At 45.8% G+C, this 21,197-nt stretch overlaps 7 protein-coding genes, 1 long non-coding RNA gene, 2 other non-coding genes and 1 pseudogene across 13 annotated transcripts; 7 read left to right on the top strand and 4 right to left on the bottom strand.

Annotated features, from left to right (window-relative positions):
• Nucleotides 1-1,370: 1,370 nt before the first annotated feature.
• Nucleotides 1,371-2,669, bottom strand: LOC112347537. The gene is made up of 2 exons (XR_002992791.1): nucleotides 2,117-2,669; nucleotides 1,371-1,979 (listed from the first exon to the last, which is right to left on the bottom strand). It is a non-coding gene; the product is annotated as an uncharacterized LOC112347537 (long non-coding RNA).
• Nucleotides 2,670-2,956: 287 nt separating this feature from the next.
• LOC9642189 (ureide permease 1) lies at nucleotides 2,957-4,928 on the top strand. 2 transcript variants are annotated; one of them, XM_002973515.2, is made up of 6 exons: nucleotides 2,957-3,414; nucleotides 3,463-3,601; nucleotides 3,764-3,920; nucleotides 3,981-4,024; nucleotides 4,091-4,161; nucleotides 4,225-4,928. In XM_002973515.2, exons 1-6 carry the CDS (start codon nucleotides 3,178-3,180, stop codon nucleotides 4,747-4,749), a joined length of 1,173 nt encoding a protein of 390 aa, XP_002973561.1. In that variant the 5' UTR covers nucleotides 2,957-3,177; the 3' UTR covers nucleotides 4,750-4,928. The 2 variants fall into 2 exon arrangements, with proteins under 2 accessions (XP_002973561.1, XP_024534406.1); XM_024678638.1 differs by having other exon boundaries at nucleotides 2,957-3,601.
• Nucleotides 4,929-5,118: 190 nt separating this feature from the next.
• TRNAT-AGU lies at nucleotides 5,119-5,192 on the top strand. The gene has a single exon. It is a non-coding gene; the product is annotated as a tRNA-Thr (tRNA).
• On the top strand, nucleotides 5,135-7,104 carry LOC9642190. The gene is made up of 4 exons (XM_002973516.2): nucleotides 5,135-5,393; nucleotides 5,602-5,797; nucleotides 5,861-5,918; nucleotides 6,402-7,104. Exons 1-4 carry the CDS (start codon nucleotides 5,192-5,194, stop codon nucleotides 6,672-6,674), a joined length of 729 nt encoding a protein of 242 aa, XP_002973562.2. The 5' UTR covers nucleotides 5,135-5,191; the 3' UTR covers nucleotides 6,675-7,104.
• A 191-nt stretch (nucleotides 7,105-7,295) lies between these two features.
• On the top strand, nucleotides 7,296-8,889 carry LOC9642191 (annotated as a pseudogene).
• A 12-nt stretch (nucleotides 8,890-8,901) lies between these two features.
• On the top strand, nucleotides 8,902-9,920 carry LOC112347501 (vegetative cell wall protein gp1-like). Its single transcript, XM_024678445.1, has 2 exons — nucleotides 8,902-8,917; nucleotides 9,226-9,920. Exons 1-2 carry the CDS (start codon nucleotides 8,902-8,904, stop codon nucleotides 9,804-9,806), a joined length of 597 nt encoding a protein of 198 aa, XP_024534213.1. The 3' UTR covers nucleotides 9,807-9,920.
• On the bottom strand, nucleotides 9,800-12,971 carry LOC9642192 (endoglucanase 6). Its single transcript, XM_024678472.1, has 10 exons — nucleotides 12,544-12,971; nucleotides 12,176-12,388; nucleotides 11,686-11,886; nucleotides 11,532-11,621; nucleotides 11,296-11,460; nucleotides 11,091-11,214; nucleotides 10,867-11,030; nucleotides 10,429-10,786; nucleotides 10,318-10,368; nucleotides 9,800-10,245 (listed from the first exon to the last, which is right to left on the bottom strand). Exons 1-10 carry the CDS (start codon nucleotides 12,760-12,762, stop codon nucleotides 9,944-9,946), a joined length of 1,887 nt encoding a protein of 628 aa, XP_024534240.1. The 5' UTR covers nucleotides 12,763-12,971; the 3' UTR covers nucleotides 9,800-9,943.
• An 893-nt stretch (nucleotides 12,972-13,864) lies between these two features.
• LOC112347508 lies at nucleotides 13,865-15,601 on the bottom strand. 2 transcript variants are annotated; one of them, XM_024678473.1, is made up of 5 exons: nucleotides 15,543-15,601; nucleotides 15,324-15,483; nucleotides 15,235-15,263; nucleotides 14,293-14,855; nucleotides 13,865-14,204 (listed from the first exon to the last, which is right to left on the bottom strand). In XM_024678473.1, the coding sequence occupies exons 2-4, from the start codon at nucleotides 15,403-15,405 to the stop codon at nucleotides 14,568-14,570; spliced, it is 399 nt and encodes a 132-aa protein (XP_024534241.1). In that variant the 5' UTR covers nucleotides 15,406-15,483; nucleotides 15,543-15,601; the 3' UTR covers nucleotides 13,865-14,204; nucleotides 14,293-14,567. The 2 variants fall into 2 exon arrangements, with proteins under 2 accessions (XP_024534241.1, XP_024534242.1); XM_024678474.1 differs by having other exon boundaries at nucleotides 15,324-15,601.
• Nucleotides 15,602-15,783: 182 nt separating this feature from the next.
• Nucleotides 15,784-15,863, top strand: TRNAL-UAG. The gene has a single exon. It is a non-coding gene; the product is annotated as a tRNA-Leu (tRNA).
• LOC9642630 lies at nucleotides 15,816-17,458 on the bottom strand. 2 transcript variants are annotated; one of them, XR_002992782.1, is made up of 5 exons: nucleotides 17,082-17,458; nucleotides 16,654-16,879; nucleotides 16,400-16,591; nucleotides 16,281-16,344; nucleotides 15,816-16,233 (listed from the first exon to the last, which is right to left on the bottom strand). XR_002992782.1 is itself a non-coding variant. In XM_024678493.1 (4 exons), exons 1-3 carry the CDS (start codon nucleotides 17,316-17,318, stop codon nucleotides 16,407-16,409), a joined length of 648 nt encoding a protein of 215 aa, XP_024534261.1. In that variant the 5' UTR covers nucleotides 17,319-17,458; the 3' UTR covers nucleotides 15,816-16,344; nucleotides 16,400-16,406. The 2 variants fall into 2 exon arrangements, 1 of the variants encoding a protein (XP_024534261.1); XM_024678493.1 differs by having other exon boundaries at nucleotides 15,816-16,344.
• Nucleotides 17,459-17,545: 87 nt separating this feature from the next.
• LOC9642631 (calcium permeable stress-gated cation channel 1) lies at nucleotides 17,546-20,879 on the top strand. The gene is made up of 11 exons (XM_002973518.2): nucleotides 17,546-18,176; nucleotides 18,283-18,429; nucleotides 18,507-18,642; nucleotides 18,698-18,799; nucleotides 18,861-18,980; nucleotides 19,035-19,115; nucleotides 19,172-19,512; nucleotides 19,573-19,818; nucleotides 19,870-20,194; nucleotides 20,276-20,509; nucleotides 20,578-20,879. Exons 1-11 carry the CDS (start codon nucleotides 17,857-17,859, stop codon nucleotides 20,803-20,805), a joined length of 2,280 nt encoding a protein of 759 aa, XP_002973564.1. The 5' UTR covers nucleotides 17,546-17,856; the 3' UTR covers nucleotides 20,806-20,879.
• Nucleotides 20,880-21,197: the final 318 nt, after the last annotated feature.

The following is a 21,197-nucleotide window of genomic DNA, read 5'->3' on the forward strand; positions in this document are numbered from 1 at the left end:
CTCTCTCAATGGCCAAATTAGTGGTATTCAAGCCCAAGGCAAAGTGCTTTGCAATTCCCACCAAGTGGGAAATTCCTCATGGCTTGTTTCATAGTCATGAAATCATCATGATTATAGTTGTGGACCTCTTATATCTCAATCTACCACTAGGCATGCCATAGGGATTATAAACAAAGTTTGGAAGGACAACACAGTCCAAAAGGAGTGTGCTAAGAAGGTGGTATTTACCTTGAGAGATCTTATATGAGACATAGTGATGGAAGGTAGTGGCATGTCTTATAAAATGCAAGCACTAAAGAGCATTACCAAACTTGCTTACAATTTTTATGAACTTGTGTTCTTCCCTAACTACACACCATTTACTAGAATTCTTCATTTGAACAAAACTAAGGAAACCATTATTTTGTTTATCTATGACAAGACAAACCATTATTCTGTTTATCTATGATGAGACATAGTGATGGAAGGCAGTGGTATATATTGTGTGTTGTCTTTATAATGTGACCTTGTTTAGTGGTTGTAAATGAAAATATGATGTTACAATTTTACAAAATTTCTTATTTTATATTTATACTATTGTAACATTGTTCAATTTTTATTCTCACATCAATTTTATTTCACTGTTTTCAAATGTTACTTCAAGTTTCCATTCATAATTTTACTCAAAAATATTGGAAGGAACCATAAGGATCTTATATTCTTTTGCTTTGTAACTTTTGAAAGAACCAATAAGTAAACAAAAGCAAAACTTGATATACACATTTAATGTCCATGCTTAAAAAAGCTTGGAAATGATAAATTCATATCTTAAATTACCACTTCTAATATGGAAGAGAGTTTGTCATTGCTTTTGAGGTAGTAAAAACCTTTTGAAATATATTAAAACATAGTGTATACATCACATAAAAACAAAATACAAGGCCATATCAGACTTGAAAATGAACTTAGTTGAAACATTCAAAGGAGAAAATGACAAAGGCATCACACCTGTACAAATGATAAACCTCCAAGAAACATAAACAAATGTTCTAGCAAACATGGGATTTTGAAAGAAGTGTCCAGGAGTAAATATGCAAAATCATAAAATCAACAAGAAATTACTTCTTTCTATTGAACAAATGTCTCCAATCTAGAGATTTCTGGTGCCACCTTATGGAAAAATGGGTAGATATGCTTACAAAGAGAGCAATAAATTGGTAGTCTATAAATCTGTTTTACTGTTGTACTTGTCTTTGTTTAAGATTTTCTCATTAGACTTAAAACCCTCCCTCCACAAACATTGCAAATGGTGGCAATATATCCTCAAATTTCTCAAGAAACTGAAATAAGAGTAGTCAAATGCCACCATGTTAGCCTTTGCATACTACAAATTGAGCAAACCTCAGCACCATCAAATTGATTTTTATCACCTTCACATAGACTTCACCTGACTAGTTCATTCAGTCCAAACCTCCTTGAAAAAACAAAGAGAACTCTGTCCCTTGTGCCTGGTTGGCCCCACTCTCTCCTTCATCCCCAGACCCTGGTTCATGCTTGATTCTTCTTGAAATATTGATCAATTTGCCTCAGATTCTTCCACTATCAATTGATCTACCTTGCATTCTCCCACGGCCTCCAAGTACCATGGCCTAGGTGCTTGAATTCTATCCAACTCTCTAGATTCACATTTATGCAAGGCGACCACTCTCTCCTCTCTTCTATTTACCTTTCTCATTGTGATCCGATGATCGGCGCCTTGCTCCACGCCCTTCTTCCAATAGTTTTCCACAACATACCCAACCTTGGAAATGCGCCAGGCCCCCTATGGGGTGAACGATGCAAGCCACGGACACGGTGAAAGGACTGGTAGAAAGAAGCAGCAACAACGAGACCGGGTTTGAAAAGAGGAAAGACGTTTAGAGATGGCACCACTGAAGCCTGCCATTGATGAGAACCGCGGTGTTGAAGAATGTGGCACTGATGCAAATTGCTAGACACACCTGCAAAAAAACAGTATAGAAACGTCTCAGCAAAAGAAGAAGGAAGGACTTTCAAGCTCAAAAAACACTCTTTTGTGGACCAACTGAACGAAACGCGAGAAAATGAAACTACACTTGAAAAAAAAACTGATTTTTACCTCAGGAAATGAGAAAAGAACCTGGAAAGAACCTGCAACGCAAACTTATCTCTAGACGAGCCAAAGAACTCCATATCCGAGGAATGAAGAGGATGACCCATGCATGGAGGGAGCTCGTTGGAGGATAGCCAGTGATGAGCCCCACATTCTCGTCGATGTCCTTGACCACGCCCAGATTGTTGAGCTCAATCGGCGAGTAGTGGAGGACCGCCGAACGCGTAGTGACTGACGTGGGGGGTTCTTTGGTAATCGCGAAGAATCGATCAAAATGGCGGCATTGGAGACACTCCCCGAAGACGCCGACACGAAGAAACGGGTGAAATCAATCGTTCCAGATCAGCTGATTCTTGCGTGATCATTCAGGATTCCTCTGCGGGTCATTGATCGAAAGCCCTCTTCTCTACGCGCCAAAGAAGAAGTTCCGTATTGAGGGACACGTTCGTGGCAGTGCTCACAGAGAACTTGAGGGGCCTGGTGTGTGTTCCAGAGACGTCTCCGGGCATTGCCAGGGAATCGGCCAATTCTCAGCCAGATCTGGAATTCGAGAGGTACAAGCTCGTGGTGAGGGGGCAGAGCATGCAAATGGAGTCGCGACGCTTCTCGAGACTGAGGATTACACGGAGGCGACCTACAACGATGGCAATGTCTTTGGCGTCGGCGTCGTGCTTGGAATATTCTTGCTCTAATCGACGACTCAACAGCGATCGATTGGGCAAGCTCTTCGTTATCGAAAGAGAGAGGAAGAAGACAGACGAATATGCGGGTATCTCATATGCGGACAAAGATACTAGGCGCGTGGAGAGCACGTGTTTATCATCCCCTACCTAGGGCAAACATTTCTTTAAGAAAATTCTCCTCTCATTGCTCCGGACTCTCGGCTATGGCGATAATATTTCTAGTCCACGAGCGCCAAATCTTCGATCCAAGAAGCTGCCGCTGCGAGATCGAGCAAGATTAGCTCGCCGCGGCTGAGGTATAGAGATCGGCATTCTAGGATTGAGGAGGATCGACAAATCGGGATCGGAATTTCTCGCATCGATCGATAGCGCGGCGCTGCGGCGATGTATTTCGTCACGGATCGAGGATGGGCAATCCTCCTGATGCTCTGCTCCTTGTGGTGCCTCGGGACCTGGCCGATCTTCTTCAACATCGCCGAGAGGAGAGGAAGGCTGCCACAGCACACCTACATTGATTACGCCATCAGCACCTTCGCGGTGGCAGTGATCTTTGCGTTGACCCTGGGGCAGATCGGGGATAGCGATCCAAGCGCTCCCAATTTCATCCAGCAGCTCTCTCAGGTATATGGCTTTTTCTTTCCCGGCATGAATTCTAAGGATGTACGACAGGATAATCTTCCTTGTGTGCTTATAGCTATGGCTGGAGGCATCGCCCTCTGCCTGGGCAATATTTGTATGCAATACTCGCTGGTGTTCGTGGGGATCTCTATCACGGAAGTCATATCCGCGAGCTTGGCAGTCATCTTTGGTAAGCTAGCTCCATCGACTTTCTTTTCTTCCCTGTGATGGTTTTGTGTGATTTATTTTGCTTGTCTTCTTCGATCAAAGACGTTTTTGGTTGCGTTCTTCAAATATGTGTGATTTATTTTTCTTGCGTTCTTCGAAGATTGAAGTACTGACTTATTTCTAGGAACGACTGCGAACTACTATCTGGACAATTGCTTGAACTCTGCTAGAGTTCTCTTCCCGGGAGTTGGGTGCTTCGTGATCGCTGTTCTGCTAGGATCTTTCTGTCACGCATCAAATGCAAATGATAGAACGGCGAGGTTGGGCCCAAGCAATCCCAGGTGAGATTAAAGTCACTTTCCAGTTAAGCGACATTTACATATTGTATGTGGACTTTTTAGGTGCGAGGCTGAGCAAGATCTTCACACGAACCTTCTAAAGAGCTGTAAGCTTTTCTCGTTCTTACTATTTCGATTTTGATAACGATATCTAGCATGTTAATTTGATTCAGCTCTGGTGGACCTCATTGCGACAGAAACATCAAGCTCTTTTATGGACTTGGAAGAGCAAAGAGCAGTGAAGGTATGTACTATGACTTCTAAAACTGTCAAACTTGATCAAAATGGATTTTTTCCCTTCATCAAGGTCAGAGATTCCAGCGTCATGTTTGGACTCGTCCTGGCCTTCATCACCGGGATGTGCTACGGCTTCTTCTCGCCGCTGTTCAACATCGCCACCAACGATCAGTTCCACTTGCTCAATCCTCAAGTCCCACACCTGGTAATCTACACAAGTTTCTTCTACTTCTCCACGGCATTCCTGGTGCTCGGAGTGCTCATCAACGTCTACTTGCTCTACTATCCGGTGCTCGGCCTACCTAAGTCCTCACTCTCGGCCTACCTCTCGGACTGGAAAGGCCGGGAGCTGGCGATCCTGGCAGGATTGGTGTGTGGTTTCGGGAATGGTTTCCAGTTTATGGGAGGACAGGCAGCAGGATACGCCGCCGCCGATGCTGTCCAGGCGTTACCACTGGTGGGAACGCTGTGGGGAGTGCTCCTCTTTGGTGAATACCGTGGTAGCTCACACAGGACGCTGGCGTTACTAGTGTCCATGCTGGTGATGTTCTCGGTGGCAGTGGCTCTTCTCATTGCATCCGCGAGAGAAAGGTGATTAAGTGGCCTGAAAATAACTCTATGGATTTGGTTCATTCTTTAGCTTCCCAGGTGGGAAGAACACTGTATCGTATCACACATTCTTGCCGATGTAAGAAAGCTCGATCTCCTCGAATTTAAGTAAAACCAGGAGTTTACTCCCGGTCGATTCTTATATATCATTTCCAAGCTTGATTTTTCGTATAAAAATTGATTTTTTATCAATAAAAAGTCAAGATTTAGCTTAGTAAAACTTGATTTTTCATACAAACTTTGAGTTTTACCAAAAAAAAAACTCAAGCTTTTTGTTTAAAAACTTGAATTTTTACCAGTAAAAAGTGAAAGATTGATACAAATGTAGCTCTTGCGATCCCGCTTTCATCAGCTTGCTTTCATAGCTCAGTTGGTTAGAGCACCCGTTTAGTAAGCGGGAGGTCCTGAGTTCAACTCTCAGTGAAAGCATGTTTTTTTCGCTCGCATTGTGGGCCGGCATTATTGGTGCAGTGGTTATTCTTTTTTTTTTTTCCTTCGCAACAGTTGAATATTCCTCCTCATCCGGTGGCAGTAGCTCCCATTTTTGCCATTGTGTGGAGGCGAGGGCATCTAGGGCTTGGGCGCGGCGCTGCCGCTTCATCGATCATCCACTCCGCGATCACAGATCTGGTAGAGTACTGCACATTCTCGTCGATTTCGCTGCTTTGGCCTTGATTTCTTGCAAAGGTTCCTCCAAAATCTCCCTGTTTGAGCTTTGTCGGCGTGTTTGCGTGGTCACTGTTGTGGATTTTGGCTGTTGCTCGCTAGCAATTAGAAATTCTCATCGATCTTGCCGTCTTGCTCATCTCAAAACCTGTTTTGTCTCGGTTCTTTGCAGGCGATTTTCTCGTGGCGAGCATGGAAATCTGCGCAAGAAATCTTAGCACTGTCCAACAGCCCTTGGCGGCGCTCAGTAGCATGGAGACTAACGAAAGGAGGAGGTTTAGACCAGGAATTTTTGTAGACAAGCTGGAAGACGAGGTCTTTTGTCCAAAGCCTCGCCGTCCTTGTAACTCGGGTCGTCGGCAAAAGAGGTAAGACTTCTTGTGTTTTCTTTGTTCTTTCTTACTCAGTTCTTTCTGTTTTCCTTGATCCAGCTCAACACCTCGTAGTAGTGACGCGGGATTCGAAATCCTGGACATTTTTTTGAGTAAGGTACTTGATTTCTTCCTCTTCTTCTTCTTTGTTCGTAAGTCTGTTCTTCCTTCTCTTGATCGCTGAAAGTTTCTGTTTTTTTTTCTTGTTCTCTTGCTCTTAGACGAACAAATTCACAGATTTGAAAGCATGTTTCCTTCTGTCAAGTTTTTCTCCACTGCCGGCTTTCATTTTCCTAAGCTCGGTTTTCATGAGTCTTCGATTTCTTCGTATGCCGAGTCTTTTCCGCTACTAAAACTTTTGGTTGATCGCTGAAAGTTCCGTTTTTTTCTTGTTCTCTTGCTCTTAGACAACCAAATTCATGAATTTGAGAGCATGTTAATGTGAAAGCATTTTTGCTTCTCATACCATGTCAAGTTCTTTCGTCTTTCATTTTCTGAAGCTTTCATGACATTTTTGAGTCTTCGGTTTCTTCGGAGTCTTTTCCGCTACTAAAGCTTCTTCCAGCGTTTTGTTTCTAACCAGCGCCGTGCTCGTTTACAGAGTAGCTATGGCGAGCCATCGAACTTTGGTTGCTCTCCACCTTATTTTTCCGGCTCACCACCGACGCGAGCAGGCAATCCCCTGGTTCGCGATGTACAGTTTGGTCGCCAAAGGCCACCGCCCGCCATAACTCCGTCGTCAACAACACCATCAACAGGAGGCCGTTCACAGCAGACTGCTCACGCTCGAGAGGCTTCTCGTGGATCCAGCCCCTGCATCCGAGTGGAAGGTTTTGCTTCCACTGGTGCGGACATCGTCTCAGCCATCGCTTGAGCGAAAACAATTCTTTCGGATCGATCGTCGCCGAAACTCCATCGACTACTTATACAGGTGTGTGTCCTGGTCGAGAGGTGTGAGAAGCTGTTTTTTTCTTCCTCTTTTTTTTCACTTCCATTTTTCTTCTTCCAGTTTGTTTTTTGCTTTGTTTTTCCTTGCTTCCTTCCGGGCAGGAACAGGCAGTGAGAGAGATCATCCAGATTGAGAAGCAGCACAATCAAAGACCATCGTGCTGTGCTCGGCGAGAAAAAATTTTGGCCGGAACTTTGCCAGAGAGAGAATTGAGAGAACAATCCTTTTTTTTTTTGCTTTCTAGTGTACAAAGAAGTGAGTGGTTTTGACAGATTTTTCGTTTTTCCCGTTATTTCTTCTGCTGATGTACATGAAATTCTATGTAATTAAACTGACTTGTGGTACTTGTGATCAAGACTATCTTGTACAGTTGTTTGTATTAAAGTTAAACTTGCTTAGATATAATTAATCTTTTTATTTAGACTAAACAGCCAATGCAATGCGAGGGTGCCACGTGTCACGACACTGTCAGCAAAATGTAGCTAGCTTTGGAAGGAAATAGGGTTCTTGCGCGGTGGATTCTTGTTTTGTTGTTTATTTGCTGCGATGGATCATGCCGCCGATGCACAGCGCACAGATCTTATGACGCTTACGAGGTTTGTGCTCAACGAGCAGAGCAAGCATCCGGAAGCGCGAGGCGATCTCACGATTCTCCTCAGCCACATTGTTCTTGGCTGCAAATTCGTCTGTGCCGCTGTTAACAAAGTATTCCTGTCTCGAATTGTTTGTCCCAGTTCTTATTCCTCAATTTGTGCGCTTTAGGCTGGTCTTGCAAAGCTCATTGGACTTGCTGGAGACACAAACATACAGGTACTATTTTTCTTTCTTCTCTCTTTTGGTGACATCAGAAGAAAGGCAAAGCTTAAGAATTGCTCGCTTCCAGGGAGAAGAACAAAAGAAGCTGGATGTTCTTTCAAACGAAGTTTTCATCAAGGCACTGTGCAGCAGTGGTCGAGCAGTGAAGTTCTTTCAACTCGTAGATCTTGGTTTTTGACTAGGGATGTTTTAGAACGTTCTTGTGTCCGAGGAAAACGAGACTGAAATTTACGTTGAAACTTCAAGGCGTGGAAGGTTTGCTCTTTTCATAAACATTTCTTGGTATTATCACTTTCTCTCCAGGTACTGCGTAGTTTTCGATCCCCTCGATGGCTCCTCCAATATAGATTGCGGCGTATCAATTGGAACGGTGAGAAGATGGTGGATAGTTTTGCTCAACTTTGGCTTGTCTTGCGTAGATCTTTGGCATTTATATGCTGAAAGATGGAAAGGCAGGCGTTGTCAGTGATGTCTTACGGCCTGGAAAAGAAATGGTTGCCGCTGGATACTGCTTATATGGAAGTTCGTGCATGGTAAAAAGCTATTTCTTCTCGCTTGGCTTGAGTTTCGAGCATGCTGAGAATCTTTTCTAGCTTGTTTTGAGTATAGGAAATGGCGTCCATGGCTTTACACTGGACCCTGCTCTAGGAGAGTTTATTCTGACACATCCAGTAATGCGGGTACGTGAGTTTTATATGTTCTGCAGTGTTAACTTAATGTCTTATAGGTTCCAAGGAAGGGAAAGATTTATTCTGTGAACGAAGGAAATGCTAAGCACTGGGACGAACCAACAAAAAAATACGTGGAGATTGCAAAGTTTCCGACGGGCGGCTCGGTGCCAAAGTCTCTTAGATATATCGGAAGGTTTGTATGCTTTTTCATTTTACAGAACTCAGTACCTATGTTTCTTTAATCTGTTTTTGCTCTACCAGTATGGTGGCAGATGTCCACAGGACTTTACTCTACGGTGGCATTTTCATGTATCCCGCTGATAAAAAAAGTCCAAACGGAAAGTTGCGGTAACTTATCCATTTCCAGAGTTTCTTGTCCTTCTTTTGTTGATAATCACTCGCCATTTCCAGCCTTTTGTATGAGGTTTTTCCTATGGCATATCTCGTAGAACAAGCAGGCGGACAAGCTTTCACTGGAAAAGAGCGCGTAAGAACTTGTACTTTTCTTTCACACATCTTTTGTTTTGTCTCTTGATTTACAGGCACTTGACGTTGTTCCAAAAAAGATTCATGAGAGGTCACCAATATTCCTTGGAAGCTTTGAAGACGTTGAAGAGATCAAAACTCTCTATCACGCATCCGGTTTGCTTTAGCTCCCAAGTAAGATGCACATATTTGACAGTACTGGACTCACGCTCATTTAGTCGTGTACAGCCTCGTGCAATCACGCTATTAGAGTGCCACAAAAATTGGATTACATAAGGAAGACTCGAAACATGGTCATTCAGGTTATTGGGCTCCTTTTGTTTTTTCTAATATACTTTCCAGGATGACACTTAGTTTCTTCCATGCAATGCTGGTTATCTCCTTACTTTCTCTCTTCTTTCCAGACCATTTTCCTTCTAAATGCTATTCATCGCCAACCCCAGCTCCAAGTCCATCTCCAGTTTTTCCAGCTCCATCTCCTATCTATCCATCTCCATCTCCAGTCTCCCCAGCTCCAGCTCCAGTATCTGCATCTCCATCTCCACTCTCTCTGGCTCCAGCTCCTATCTCTCCCTCTCCAGTCTCTCCCGCTCCAGCTCCAGTCTCTCCGGCTCCAGCTCCTATCTCTCCAATTCCATCTCCACTCTCTCCGGCTCCAGCCTCTCCATCTCCATCTCCACTTTATCCGGCTCCAGCTTCTCCAGCTCCAGTCTCTCCAGCTCCACTCTCTCCAGCTCCAGCCTCTCCAGCTCCATTTTCTCCATCTCCGCTTTCTCCAGCTCCAGGTCCAGTCACTCCATCTCCATCTCCTGCTCCAGTCTCTCCAGCACCATCTCCAACTTCTCTAGCAGCCTCCCCGGTTCCATGTCCGACCTCTCCAGTTCCATCTCCAACATCTCCAAAGTCGATGTCGAAGACATCATTTCCTTGGAGAGATTGGCCCAAGGAGATGGTGAGACGTCAACGCACTTGGGCTGTTCCATCTCCAGCTCCAGCCATCACTCCAGCACCCTTCACTGTTCCACCTCGTCGAGATGGTCGCGGAGGATGGAGACGTACCCTTGGACAGCCACTACGTATGTAAAGACACTTTTGACTGAAAAGTTGGCAAAAAAGAACGCATGAAAGCCCCAGGGTTGCTTCAAGCACAATCCCTTGTGAGCCAAGGAAGAAAACCAAGCACCAAAAACAAAACATAAAAAAAAACAAACTTTCCTCCCGTCAAGAAGCTCGAGCAAAACTTTGCACGGAGATCTCCGCGAGTGGAGCCGGCTGCACGTAGACGAAGGTAAAGCTGCTGCGAGGGGGCAAAGATCTGATCCAGCTCGGGAATGTGTAAGCGTGATCGCTCGCTGACAACTTTGTGAGCCCCCACAAAGATCCACTGAGCTTGTGGATCTTGAGCACGAGCTTCTCCAGAGTTTGCTTGGATCTGTTGCTTACAGTAACTCCATAGCGGTAGAATCTCTGGCCTCGATAGTCCCACGACATTGTCACATTCTGATCGATAGAGATACCATCACCTGGAAACTCCAAGCTTGAGCTATCTATCTTCCAAAAAAAAAAAAAAAACTTTGCAAAGGAAAGACGAGTACCCGGCTGTTTTCGCGACGATGGCGATGGAAGAGGAGACGCTGCCTTCGAAACTGTTGCATCAAAATCGATTTTTGAGTGAAACAAGATGGAAAAACACGAAGATCTCTTACGTGAGACGAGATTTTGATCGTTTTTCCTTGTGCTTCCACCGTTGTGGAGCCTCGCGAGCAATCCAACCAGCGGCCCATTGTTGTACGTAGTTGGCTCTGTTTGCTCCCAGTTGTTTCGCTCATCCGCAAAGTTGTCCGACACATCGGGGCCGCCGACGAGAGCTCCGACGAGCAGGTTTGGATCCCTTTGCCTTCTCGTGTACCACGTACTGTATCCCTCCTTGCAACCCACGAAGCTCGGGTTTTGCTTGATGGAAACGATGGATGCAGCGCGGTGGTGAACTTGCCGGGGATAGTTGAATCCAAAGCCCACCAAGTAGCTCGTTGCTCGGGGATTGTCACCCAGAATGTAATCCACCTGTAGCGAGAGAGAAAAACGATCGCTTAATACTTGGAAGAGAAAAGAAAAAAGAGAGCTTTTTGTTTTTCTTCGCTTGCCTGAGATCGAGCTAAGTTGAGCAGCTGTGATGGATTCACAGCTCTCCCATTGCAGCGGAGAGTATTCCCGGTTGAGGTGAGATAATCCGAGTAGACAGTGAGGAGGAACGAGGCAGAGGTAACGTATTGCATGTTATTCCATTGCCTGATGAACATCAAGCCACCTAGTTGTGAAGAAAAAAGTGTTTGAGAGGAAGAACTTCGATAGAACTTTGAAACTTCACCTGGAGTTCTTTGGACTTGCGCGCCAGAGTTTTGCTGGAGGCAAGCGCAGAGGAAATACTCGGCCTTGGATTGATACTGCTCGAGGACGCTTTTGTAAGTCCCGGCCTTTCCATCCAAGAGCACCTGAAAGAAATCTCTCCAAAATCAGCCAAGGAGAAATAAAATCGAAGTTTTCTCCCTTGGAAACTTATGGAACGAACTGACCTTGGAAGCTAGCACTTGAACTCCAGCGTACTTTATATCCCAGCTAAACTCCGTGATGCTCCAGCCAGTCCCTCCAAGAACAGCGGCATTTTTCGCTACGTAGTCGAGGTATTTTTGCTCGCCAGTAGCTCTGTACAGCCAGATCGCGGCCCACAGAAGCTCATCCTGAGATCCAACTCCAAGTAAATCACAGAAAAGACGAACAAAAACTAGATTTTTTTGTAGCAAGAACTCACAGCATAGCCACTCCTGGAAGAGTAGAACTTTTGAGCCACTGGAATGCTGCTATCGTATTTCCCTCTATACGTATCCGCGAAGTTGAAGAGCTGGGAAACAAAGAAAAAAGAGATCTTTAGCAAAGAAGAAAGCAAATCCATGAATTCATCAAACCTGCTTAGCATGAGTTAAGAGGAGATTGGAATAGGAAGCTTGCGATCCCCTGAAAGCCATGGAGGCGGCAGCCATGGCGGCCGCGGTCTCTCCCGCTAGATCGGAGCCAGGCCTGCTTGGATCCAAACGATAGGCCTGGCGGGACGTGGTCATGTCCTCGGGCCTTTGCCAGCACGCATGATCCGATTGACCCTCTCCAACCTAGAGATCCACCCATGAGTGGTACAATTCGCGGCAAAGATCGAGCTCTCACTCCTCGCTCTCACTGCCCACGAGCTCGGATTCGCGATCGCGGCCAAAACCACAAGACCCACTACGGTCCAGCCAAGAACACGGCGCTTCCGGGCGTGGAATCGAAGCACGACCCACGAGCGCTAGGCAATGGAAAAGAGAGCCCACATTGGTGGATTGTGAGATCTAGCCGCGATCCACGAACCCACATTGGCGAGAGGTCGCGAAGGAGAGGAATAAAAGAGATGGAGGAACAAACCTGGCCCCATAGCACATTGGGCTCTGTGTGGGATTTGAGGAAGTAATCGGTGCCCCACTTGATCGCGTCCAGCGTGTTGCCCAGCTCGCCGCTCTTGGCGATTTGATCGCGATACTCGACCACGCTCCACGAGAGCATCGTGATCGTGAAGGCCATGGGGAGTCCAAACTTGACGTTGTCGCCGGCATCGTAGTAACCTCCCGAGAGATCAACCTGGAACAAAGATTGCGAGTCAGTGAAGGAAAACTCCACCTTTGAGAAGGAAAACTAAGAGAGAATGCGAGGAAATCGTCTACTTTGCGAAGAACAAAGGGGTGATGAAACGAAGAACAAAGAAAAGATGGTAGAATCTTGAGAGCTTTTCGTACCCCCGAGGCTTTTCCATCTTCCAGGCCCGAGTGAGATCTCCATGTCACTCGCTGGTGATCGGGGAGCCTCCCGGATCGCTGCGCCTCGTAGAAAAGAATGCTTTTGCTCAGAGCATCGCCGTAGTCAAACGCTGCCGCCGACGCACTTCGCGAGAGAGAGATGAAAATGCAGGCGAGCGAGGCAATGCAAGTGAGCGATCGAGCATTCTTCTTTCCCATGATCGATCTTCTGGCACAGAAAAAGATATGCTTTTGATCGATCGGGCTGATCGATCGAGTCAAAGGAGGAGGAGCATTGATGATATGGAGAGATCTTCTCGGAGATGGAAGAGGAAGAAGAAACGAGCGAGCGATTGGAAAGAGTTGGATCGATCAGCCAAGGTTGCAAACTTATATATTGGAAATCTTTTCCCCCGTGTTTCGCAAGCAACGAACATGTTACGTTTAAAGCTCGCTGCTGTTTGCTGTTTGATTGTCTCCTTTTACTTTTCCTCTGTGATTTTTTTTTCCTTTTTTGCTCGGAAAACATATATAAAAACGATAGAGAGACAAATTTGCATGTCAATAACTGTGGCATGATCAAAGCAAATCGCCCATCGAGATTTCAGGATTAGTTGCTACCGTTACCAAAGCGCGAAAAAGAAAAAACTTGATATTTTGGTTTTCTGGTGGAAAGCCTCGCGTCACAGGTGGTATAGTTTTTCCCCCGCCGCCCCCGCGCGTGTTCTTTGCGTTGATCGAGATCACGGGGCCGTACAGAGAGCCTGAGAGCCTTTTCCTGCGAGACCCCTCGTACGGAGGCCAGAACATGGCGGGCATGTGACACAAGGTTGAAAATTTTGGAAGTTTCGCTCAGACTTTGGCCACCGTCGGGCAGACAAAACAGACGAGATCATTTCACGACGCTCGCAGCTTTCACACCTCTTTTATTTTTATAATTCTATTTTGTTTTCTTTATTTACGGTTGACTTTATGTGTTTGACTTATTGTTGTTGTAAAAAAATAGATATAAATTGTAACTTGGTCAGCAACACACTAAAAAGCCAACGCATTCAAGAGCCATGGTAATTTTCGAGAATTATTCAAATGAAATAATATGAAATAAAAATGTTATTTTTTCTAAGCACCACCGTACCACCACACAATGTTTTAGATCGTGCATTGGTTTGACATTTTTGTAAGGCATTAAGTGCCACCATGTGTTTTGATTCGGTCTATAATATTCTAGATTTTAAATTCTCCTGTGCTCGCCAATGCACACCCCACTGATCAGACAAAGATGCAAGCAAAGTTTACGTAGAGCAAAAATTCGAGGAAAGAATTAAAAGGATGAAAGAGCAAAAGCCACAGCGGTGTCTTTGAAGACAAAGGAAGCAAGCACACTGACATGGGAATATCTCAGAAACAAAGAAAAGATTCGTAGCGTAGCATCGTGTTGGACGCTATAATTTCTTTGGCGCACGGTAGCGACCGGCTTTGTCAAAAGATGCACGCCTTGGAGCAGTGAAAATGGAGAAGTTTCCACTGTGATCTCAATCGACCGAGTCGACCGATACAATTCAAACCGGAGCTCTGGCAAAGGCTGACGCATCTTGACTTGGGCGATCGATCTACATCGGTGGAAACTCGCGAGCCCGACTGTAGAAGCACGATGAATAGATCTGGGATTAGTTTAAGCCGCTTAGGAAGCTTCCCGGATTAGAGAAAAGGAAGAAACTCGATGAATCTAAAAAGCAACAAAAACCAGACCTTCGGCAGCAACGCAAGTTCACACAACTTTGATCGTTTGATGGAAACGGTACTTTATCTCTCTTTTCTCTTCTTTTTTTTTCTTCTGTAAAGCGAGACTTAGATCGGCACCGATCTGCAAAGCAGCTTTCAAACAGAGAGAGAGAGCCAACATAAAAAATAAAATAAAAACTCAAGAACTCTACTTAGAAGAAACATATACAGCAAGCTTTTCTTCTTCACCTTTGTCTATCAGACCTGATTGACGCGATCGTCGAGATTATAGCGGATGATCTTCACGAGCAGCCGAAGCAGTTGCAGGAAACCGGAGTGAAGGAGCAAAGGCCGAATGGGACCCTTCTCAGCGAGCAATTGATGTTGTAACAGCATCCTGTTAGAAAGCAATACTTCCTTGTCTGGTCCGTGCAGCACGTACATGGCGCGCACTCACGAAAATCTCCCAGCCTCCTCCTCCTGGCACTGCTGTTATTGAAAGCCTCATAACGAATGCCTGACGCTGGAAACGTATCACCCGGGGCACTTTGATTGGAAGCTAGCGGAATTTGGCTAGAGCTAGACTCGCACTGCAGAGAACAAAGAGAAAAGATCGAAAACGAGAAAGTGTGAGTGACAAAAAATGGGTGGTTTTTTAATGCGAGACACAGTCAACCAACAACAACAGAGATCATAGCTAAACACCTGTGTCAATCGATAGGAAAAAATACAAAAGAAAGAGAGAAAGCAAACGAATAAAAGCATGTAACATCTCCTAGCTACCTCTGACCAACAGCGCAACCTCTTTATGGCGTGAAAGCCCAGCAATTCTAAACAAAGCTTAAGAACTATTAGAATATAGCATGCGACGCGAGCAAGAAATCCAGTCAATCCAGGCGGAGAAAAGCGAGAAATCCAAGGAAGAACACAAGGCAAACACACAGATCATACTATAATTTAGTACTCTACCTGTGCGATTCCTTGCGATTGCGCTCCATCTAGCCGCATCGGGAAACCAATCGGTGAAATATTCACGAAATGTAGCTTAGATTTCTTACCTGTGAGAGCGGGACTCGCGAGCGCGATCGAAATCACAATGGCCGGCAGCAGCAGCTGCCGCCACAGCAAGCACCGCGCCATACAATCGCCGCGAGCGCGCCGCGAAACCTAGAAATCCTCGAGCGCCGCTGCCAATGCTGCCAATAGCTTTCCAAGAATCTGCCAGTGCATTGAACTGAGCATTGCCGGAGGTGGAATCTACACAAAGAATGGCGCACCGAGGGAAGAAATCGCGCTGTGGATGGAAGCCGCCTTGCCGCGCCTCACCTCTCTTTCCCTCTCGAGAACGAAAAACAAGCAAGTGAGATCCAACGTCATCCAGGCATGACACGCACACTAAAAGTAAAATGACGTGGCTCAACAGAGAGCGTCCGATGAGGCCAATTAATACAGGTAGGAAACATTTACTCTGCATTTATCAAAGTCATCTACGTAATGCTTGCTTTCTTAGCACAAGCTGACGGTTTGGCCGAGTGGTCTAAGGCGTTGGATTTAGGCTCCAATCCGAAAGGGCGTGGGTTCAAATCCCACAGCCGTCACTCCCAATTGGTTATTATTATTTTTTCAAGTTCTTCTCGTGGTGTCACGTGAAATCTCTTCCTGGTATAAAACAAACCATTTGTAGTCCATCCCATTTATATGGTGACTTTACGACTCAAATCCCAGCAGCTATGGCGATCTTTAAACCTTTGTTTGTGCTGTCGATCCTTACGCTGCTAGTCGCAGGTTCTCTCTTTTTTAGTTTTCCAATTATCTTACTCGATTTGCTTCGTGTTCTTCCCAGACACCACGGCAAAGATCTGGTTTCTAGATCACTTTGAAAGAACAAACAATTACCGAGAGGAGCGGCCGGTGAGTATCGAAAACCACGCGATCTCTGTTGATAAAACTTCGATCCAGAACCGGAAGCTAGCAGGGACGGACCAGTTAAGAGACTGTAAGTAGCAAACACTCACTTTTGAGTTGGCTAGAGATTTTCTCCGCTTGCTGTAGTTTGCTCTATCCGGCCAAAATGTATACCTACAGGAGCATACGTCGAGTGCATCAATGGAGGACGACTTGGATGCAAGTGTACCTGGATTTCACGTTGCGTCCCCGCTGCTTCCGAGTGCTACTTCCACACCAGTAAGAAAAACTTCACGTCCTGCGGGTTCTAGCCTCGAGAAAACGAAGCTCTCTGGCTGATGACTCCTTAGTTTGGATGGAGCTTGTTGGAAAACTTGACATCGGGTCCATATTTCTTGAGCAGCGTGTTGTAAGCCTTGAGCTGGCTAGCCTCGTATTCTTGAGTCTTGGGATCTGCCATTAGCGTCAGGGAGAACGATATACCTCGCAGTGATATGAACTGGATGATGTAGTATGGAACTCCCAAAACTTTGTCTTGCTTAAACGACGCCGTCGCAACTCTCCTGACGTACATGGTCATTTCTTGCTTGCCATCGTCGTGTACCAGGCAAGCGTCCCAGGCGTCCTCTTCGGCGTCGCTGTAGCGAAACATCTCCATCGGGGTCCTCGTTTTCCACTGCCCAGTGTGTGTATTAATGTAAAGGTGGACCTACAATCACGAAAAAAAGAGAGCTTTTAGAAAACAACATCGCTGATCCCCAAGAAAAAGAGAATCAAAGGATCAGCCTCAGTAAAGGACTTTGTTAGCTCCATCGCTAGAGCTAGATTATCAGGATAGATCATCAAGAGAGATCTTTTTTGTCGTCATGGGCAGATTCTAGTGGGCCAAAATCAAACAGCGACAGCCATACCTTTCCGAGTTCTCTCGCTTCCTCGAGAAAGTCCTGGACGCTGACCTCCGCGCCGGCATTTACCCTAGCGCTCATCGAAATCGCGGCATTCACCGCCGGAATCGCCCGACGCGAGAGCGCAAGACATTCAGCACGCCGATGGAGCAGCGCCGCTGATCCTGGCCTCGCGCAAGACAGAAACCCCTGGTGCGGCGCCGCAATGGGGGAAGCAAGCGCCAAGCCGCTCAATGCCGCCATCGCCACTGTTTAAATAACAAAGCCCTAACAGAATGTTCTCTTTTTTCCGCTTACTTGACAGAGGATATGAGAATATACTACTAACGAAGAGAATCTTGGGACATTGTGTAACGTAGTTTTTACCTCGTGTGATCCAGCCTGGCTGGCCTTCAAAAGAGCGAGGCTTATAGTAAATCTTTTATTCCAATCCATTGTCCTTTCGGCTTCTCTATAGTGGACACACTTACACACAAAGTTCTTCTCTGGAAGAGAGCTATGGCGGTTTGCGGCCAAACTAGGTAGAAAGAAAATGCGGCTTCTTCTCGAGGTAATCTAATCCGCTAGAGTGTTGGCGCGGCAGCTATCGATTCTTGAGTGTCTCTCACGCCTGACATCGCTGGAATGAGCGCCATTCAGTGCTGATCTCGAGCGCATTGTGGTGGAACAGGGTATGGCTGCCGCGATCATCATGTAGTGCCTCCGATTTCCAGTGATTTTTCTCGGATTCTCGACGGCCAGGGGCTGCTAGCACGATATTTCGAGAGATTTCCGGGGCTGAATGGCCACGCTACAGGATCTGGGCGTGGCGGCGGCCATCAACATCATCTCGGCCTTTATCTTCCTCCTCGTCTTCGCGTTCCTCAAGCTCCAGCCGGCCAACGCCAGGGTTTACTATCCCAAATGGTACCTCAAGGGAGTCCGCCAGGGCAGCTCCAGGAGCGACGAGCGAGGATCTTTGCTCCGGTTCGTGAACTTGAACTACAAATCTTATCTACATTTCTTGGATTGGATGAGGGACGCTCTGCGAATGCCGGAAGGGGAGCTCATCGCTCACGCTGGGCTTGATTCCGTTGTCTACCTCAGGATATACCTTCTCGGGTAAAGTTTTCTTCTTTTTTTTTGTTTACAATGTGTGCCATTCTTTGGCTGTGTTCTCACGGAACTTTGTTCCCATTTTTTCGTTTTGTGTGCCGTTCCTTTACAGGCTTAAGGTCTTCGTCCCTTTGATGTTACTCGGGTTTTTGGTGCTGGTCCCTGTGAACGTGACCGACTCAAACATCCAAACTGGCAAAATTTTCGGTACCGACATCGATAAAATCTCACTCACCAACATCAGGGAGAAATCCCCAAGGTTTGACATTGTGAAATGTTTCTCTTTCCATGTGTTGAGGTTTGAAACGTTCTTGTTTTTTATCTTGTTTTCTCAAGGCTGTGGGCGCACGTTGTTATGACATATGTATTTACGGCATGGACGTGTTTTATGCTCTTCACGGAGTATAAGACGGTGGCACGTATGCGTTTCCAATTCCTTGCCGCCGAAGCCCGCCGCCCTGACCAATTCACTGTCAGTAATGTTTTCTGTTTTGAGATTCCAGGTCTGACTCTACCGTTGTTTGTAGGTACTTGTTCGGCAAGTGCCTTTGGATCCGGACGAACCCATTAGCACGCATATCGATCATTTCTTCCGCGTGAATCATCCTGACTACTATCTCTGCAATCAGGTGATAAAATGAAACTCTCCTGCCTTGGTTTTGAAATGCTAACTGTATTGAGTTTTTAAAGGTTATCTATAATGCAAACAAGCTAGCAAAGCTAGTCAAGAAGAGAGAGGGGCTGCAAAACTGGCTGGACTATTACCAGCTACAGTTCCAAAGAAAAAACACGGAGCGGCCTATGACCAAGGTATGCTCACTGTTTGATATTGAGTTCTGTTTAAAATAACTTGGTGTAATACAGACTGGCTTATGGGGTCTGTGGGGACAGAAAGTTGATGCAATCCAATACTATACCGACGGTATAAATCAGATCTCGAAGGAGGTAACTCTTTTACTTGTTATTTACGAACACTTCGAGGTGATTATTATTCTTTGCAGGCTGCAGCAGAGCGTGAACGTGTTCTCAACGACGACAGTTCAAAGCTTCCTGTAGCTTTTGTATCTTTCAGGTCAAGATGGGGAGCGGCAGTCTGCGCACAGACACAGCAAACCAGGGATCCCACAGTATGGCTGACGGAGTGGGCTCCTGAGCCTCGAGACGTATACTGGCGAAATCTTTCGGTTCCGTATCTACAGCTCACCATGAGAAAGCTGTTCATAACCGGAGCGGTTTTCCTGCTCATCTTTTTCTACATTATTCCCGTGACATTTGTGCAGTCGTTGGCCAACCTGGAAGGTATTGAGAAGAAGCTAACGTTCCTGAGGCCAATCATTGAAGCGTAAGTTCTTGAATCTCATCCGTGGTTTTCGGGAAAAAGACGCTGATCCGTGATTTCCAGGAAGTTCATCAAGTCGTTCCTCCAAGGTTTCCTTCCCGGTCTGGCACTCAAGCTGTTTCTACACTTCCTTCCAAAGCTTTTGATGTTCATGTCCAAGATAGAAGGCCATCTGGCTTTGTCGCAGCTCGAAGTATCTACATCAGCAAAGTACTACTACTTTATGGTCGTCAACGTTTTCTTTGCCAGTGTGATCGCTGGAGCAGCGTTTGAGCAACTTAAAACCTTCTTCCAGCAGTCTCCAAGCCAGTAAGTCTCTACCAGCGGGTGGCTCGTGACTGACCAGAACTTTGACAACAGGATTCCTGTGATCTTAGCTGGGAGTATCCCGCAAAAAGCAACATTCTTCATCACATATATCATGGTTGACGGCTGGGCCAGCATTGCAGCAGACATCATGCGTATAAAGCCGCTGATCGTTTATCACTTGAAAAACATGTTCCTGGTTAAAACTGACAAAGACCGAGAGAACGCAATGAGTCCAGGGAGTGCAGGCTTTGACACTGTCTTCCCTCAGCTAGAACTCTATTTCTTACTTGGAACCGTCTATTCTATTATCACACCATTCATTCTCCCGTTTATAATCGTGTACTTGGCATTCGCGTACGTGGTCTATCGACATCAGGTACATTTTCTTTTACAGATGGTGGTAAAAACGTTTTAACGCTTTCTCGCCTTTTTCTTTCTTTGTTCTTTATATTTGTAGGTGATCAACGTGTACGACCCCGAGTACGAGAGTGCAGCAGCCTTCTGGCCGCATATCCACAACCGGATCATCGTCTCACTGCTCGTCGAGCAAATTACACTGTTTGGAGTTTTCGCCGGGAAGAGAGCCGCCGCCTCCACTCCTCTACTTATTGGTCTCCCGATCATGACGATAGTTTTCCACTACTACTGCAAGAATCGCTTCGAGCCGGCGTTCCGAAAGTATCCACTAGAAGTAAGTGAAAGTTGTTTTGCTCTTCCGCGTATCTAGCAAATCTCATTGTTTCTTTTCTTGCTTTGCAGGAGGCAATGTCGAAGGACATTGTCGACAGAGCTACACATCCAAACTGGAACATTAAGACATATCTCCAAAACTCATATATGCATCCAGTGTTTAAGGACAGTGAGGAGGAAATGGACGAGGAGGGATTTGACGCCGAGAGGTCAACGCTGGTTCCCACGAAGAGGAGCTCGCGCTCCAACACCCCAGCTCCCAGCGCCAATGGAGAAGAATCACCGTTTCACGGTTAAATGTATTTCCCTTCGATTAAGGTGTAATTGTAAACGCTGTGGACAAGAAGTTTTCTCTCTGAAGGATCAAAAGAGTTGATTGTCAATGAATTGTACAATGGAAGCAAGGTTTCAAGGTGGACAGTGGAGGGCTGCTGCAAGCTTGAGGGGCTTTAGCATCTGTGACTCAAACTCATGTTTGCCTCTCATCCAGGAGCTCTACCTCTTAGATTCTCTGTAAGCACCTTTACCAAGGAAAGCTTTTGAGTTGTTGGAAGAGATTTAAATGTGGTTGTGAAAAGTTGGAGATAAATAATATTTTTATCTAGATTTTGCATTGTTTAAATCTTTTTTGTTTCTATAACTTTTTTCAGTTCAATCCTTTGCAACAGTCTTCTCCTTCTCTTACTCTA

This window comes from Selaginella moellendorffii, unplaced genomic scaffold, assembly GCF_000143415.4.
Source record: "Selaginella moellendorffii unplaced genomic scaffold, v1.0 SELMOscaffold_22, whole genome shotgun sequence".
Classification (NCBI taxonomy): Eukaryota; Viridiplantae; Streptophyta; class Lycopodiopsida; order Selaginellales; family Selaginellaceae; genus Selaginella; species Selaginella moellendorffii.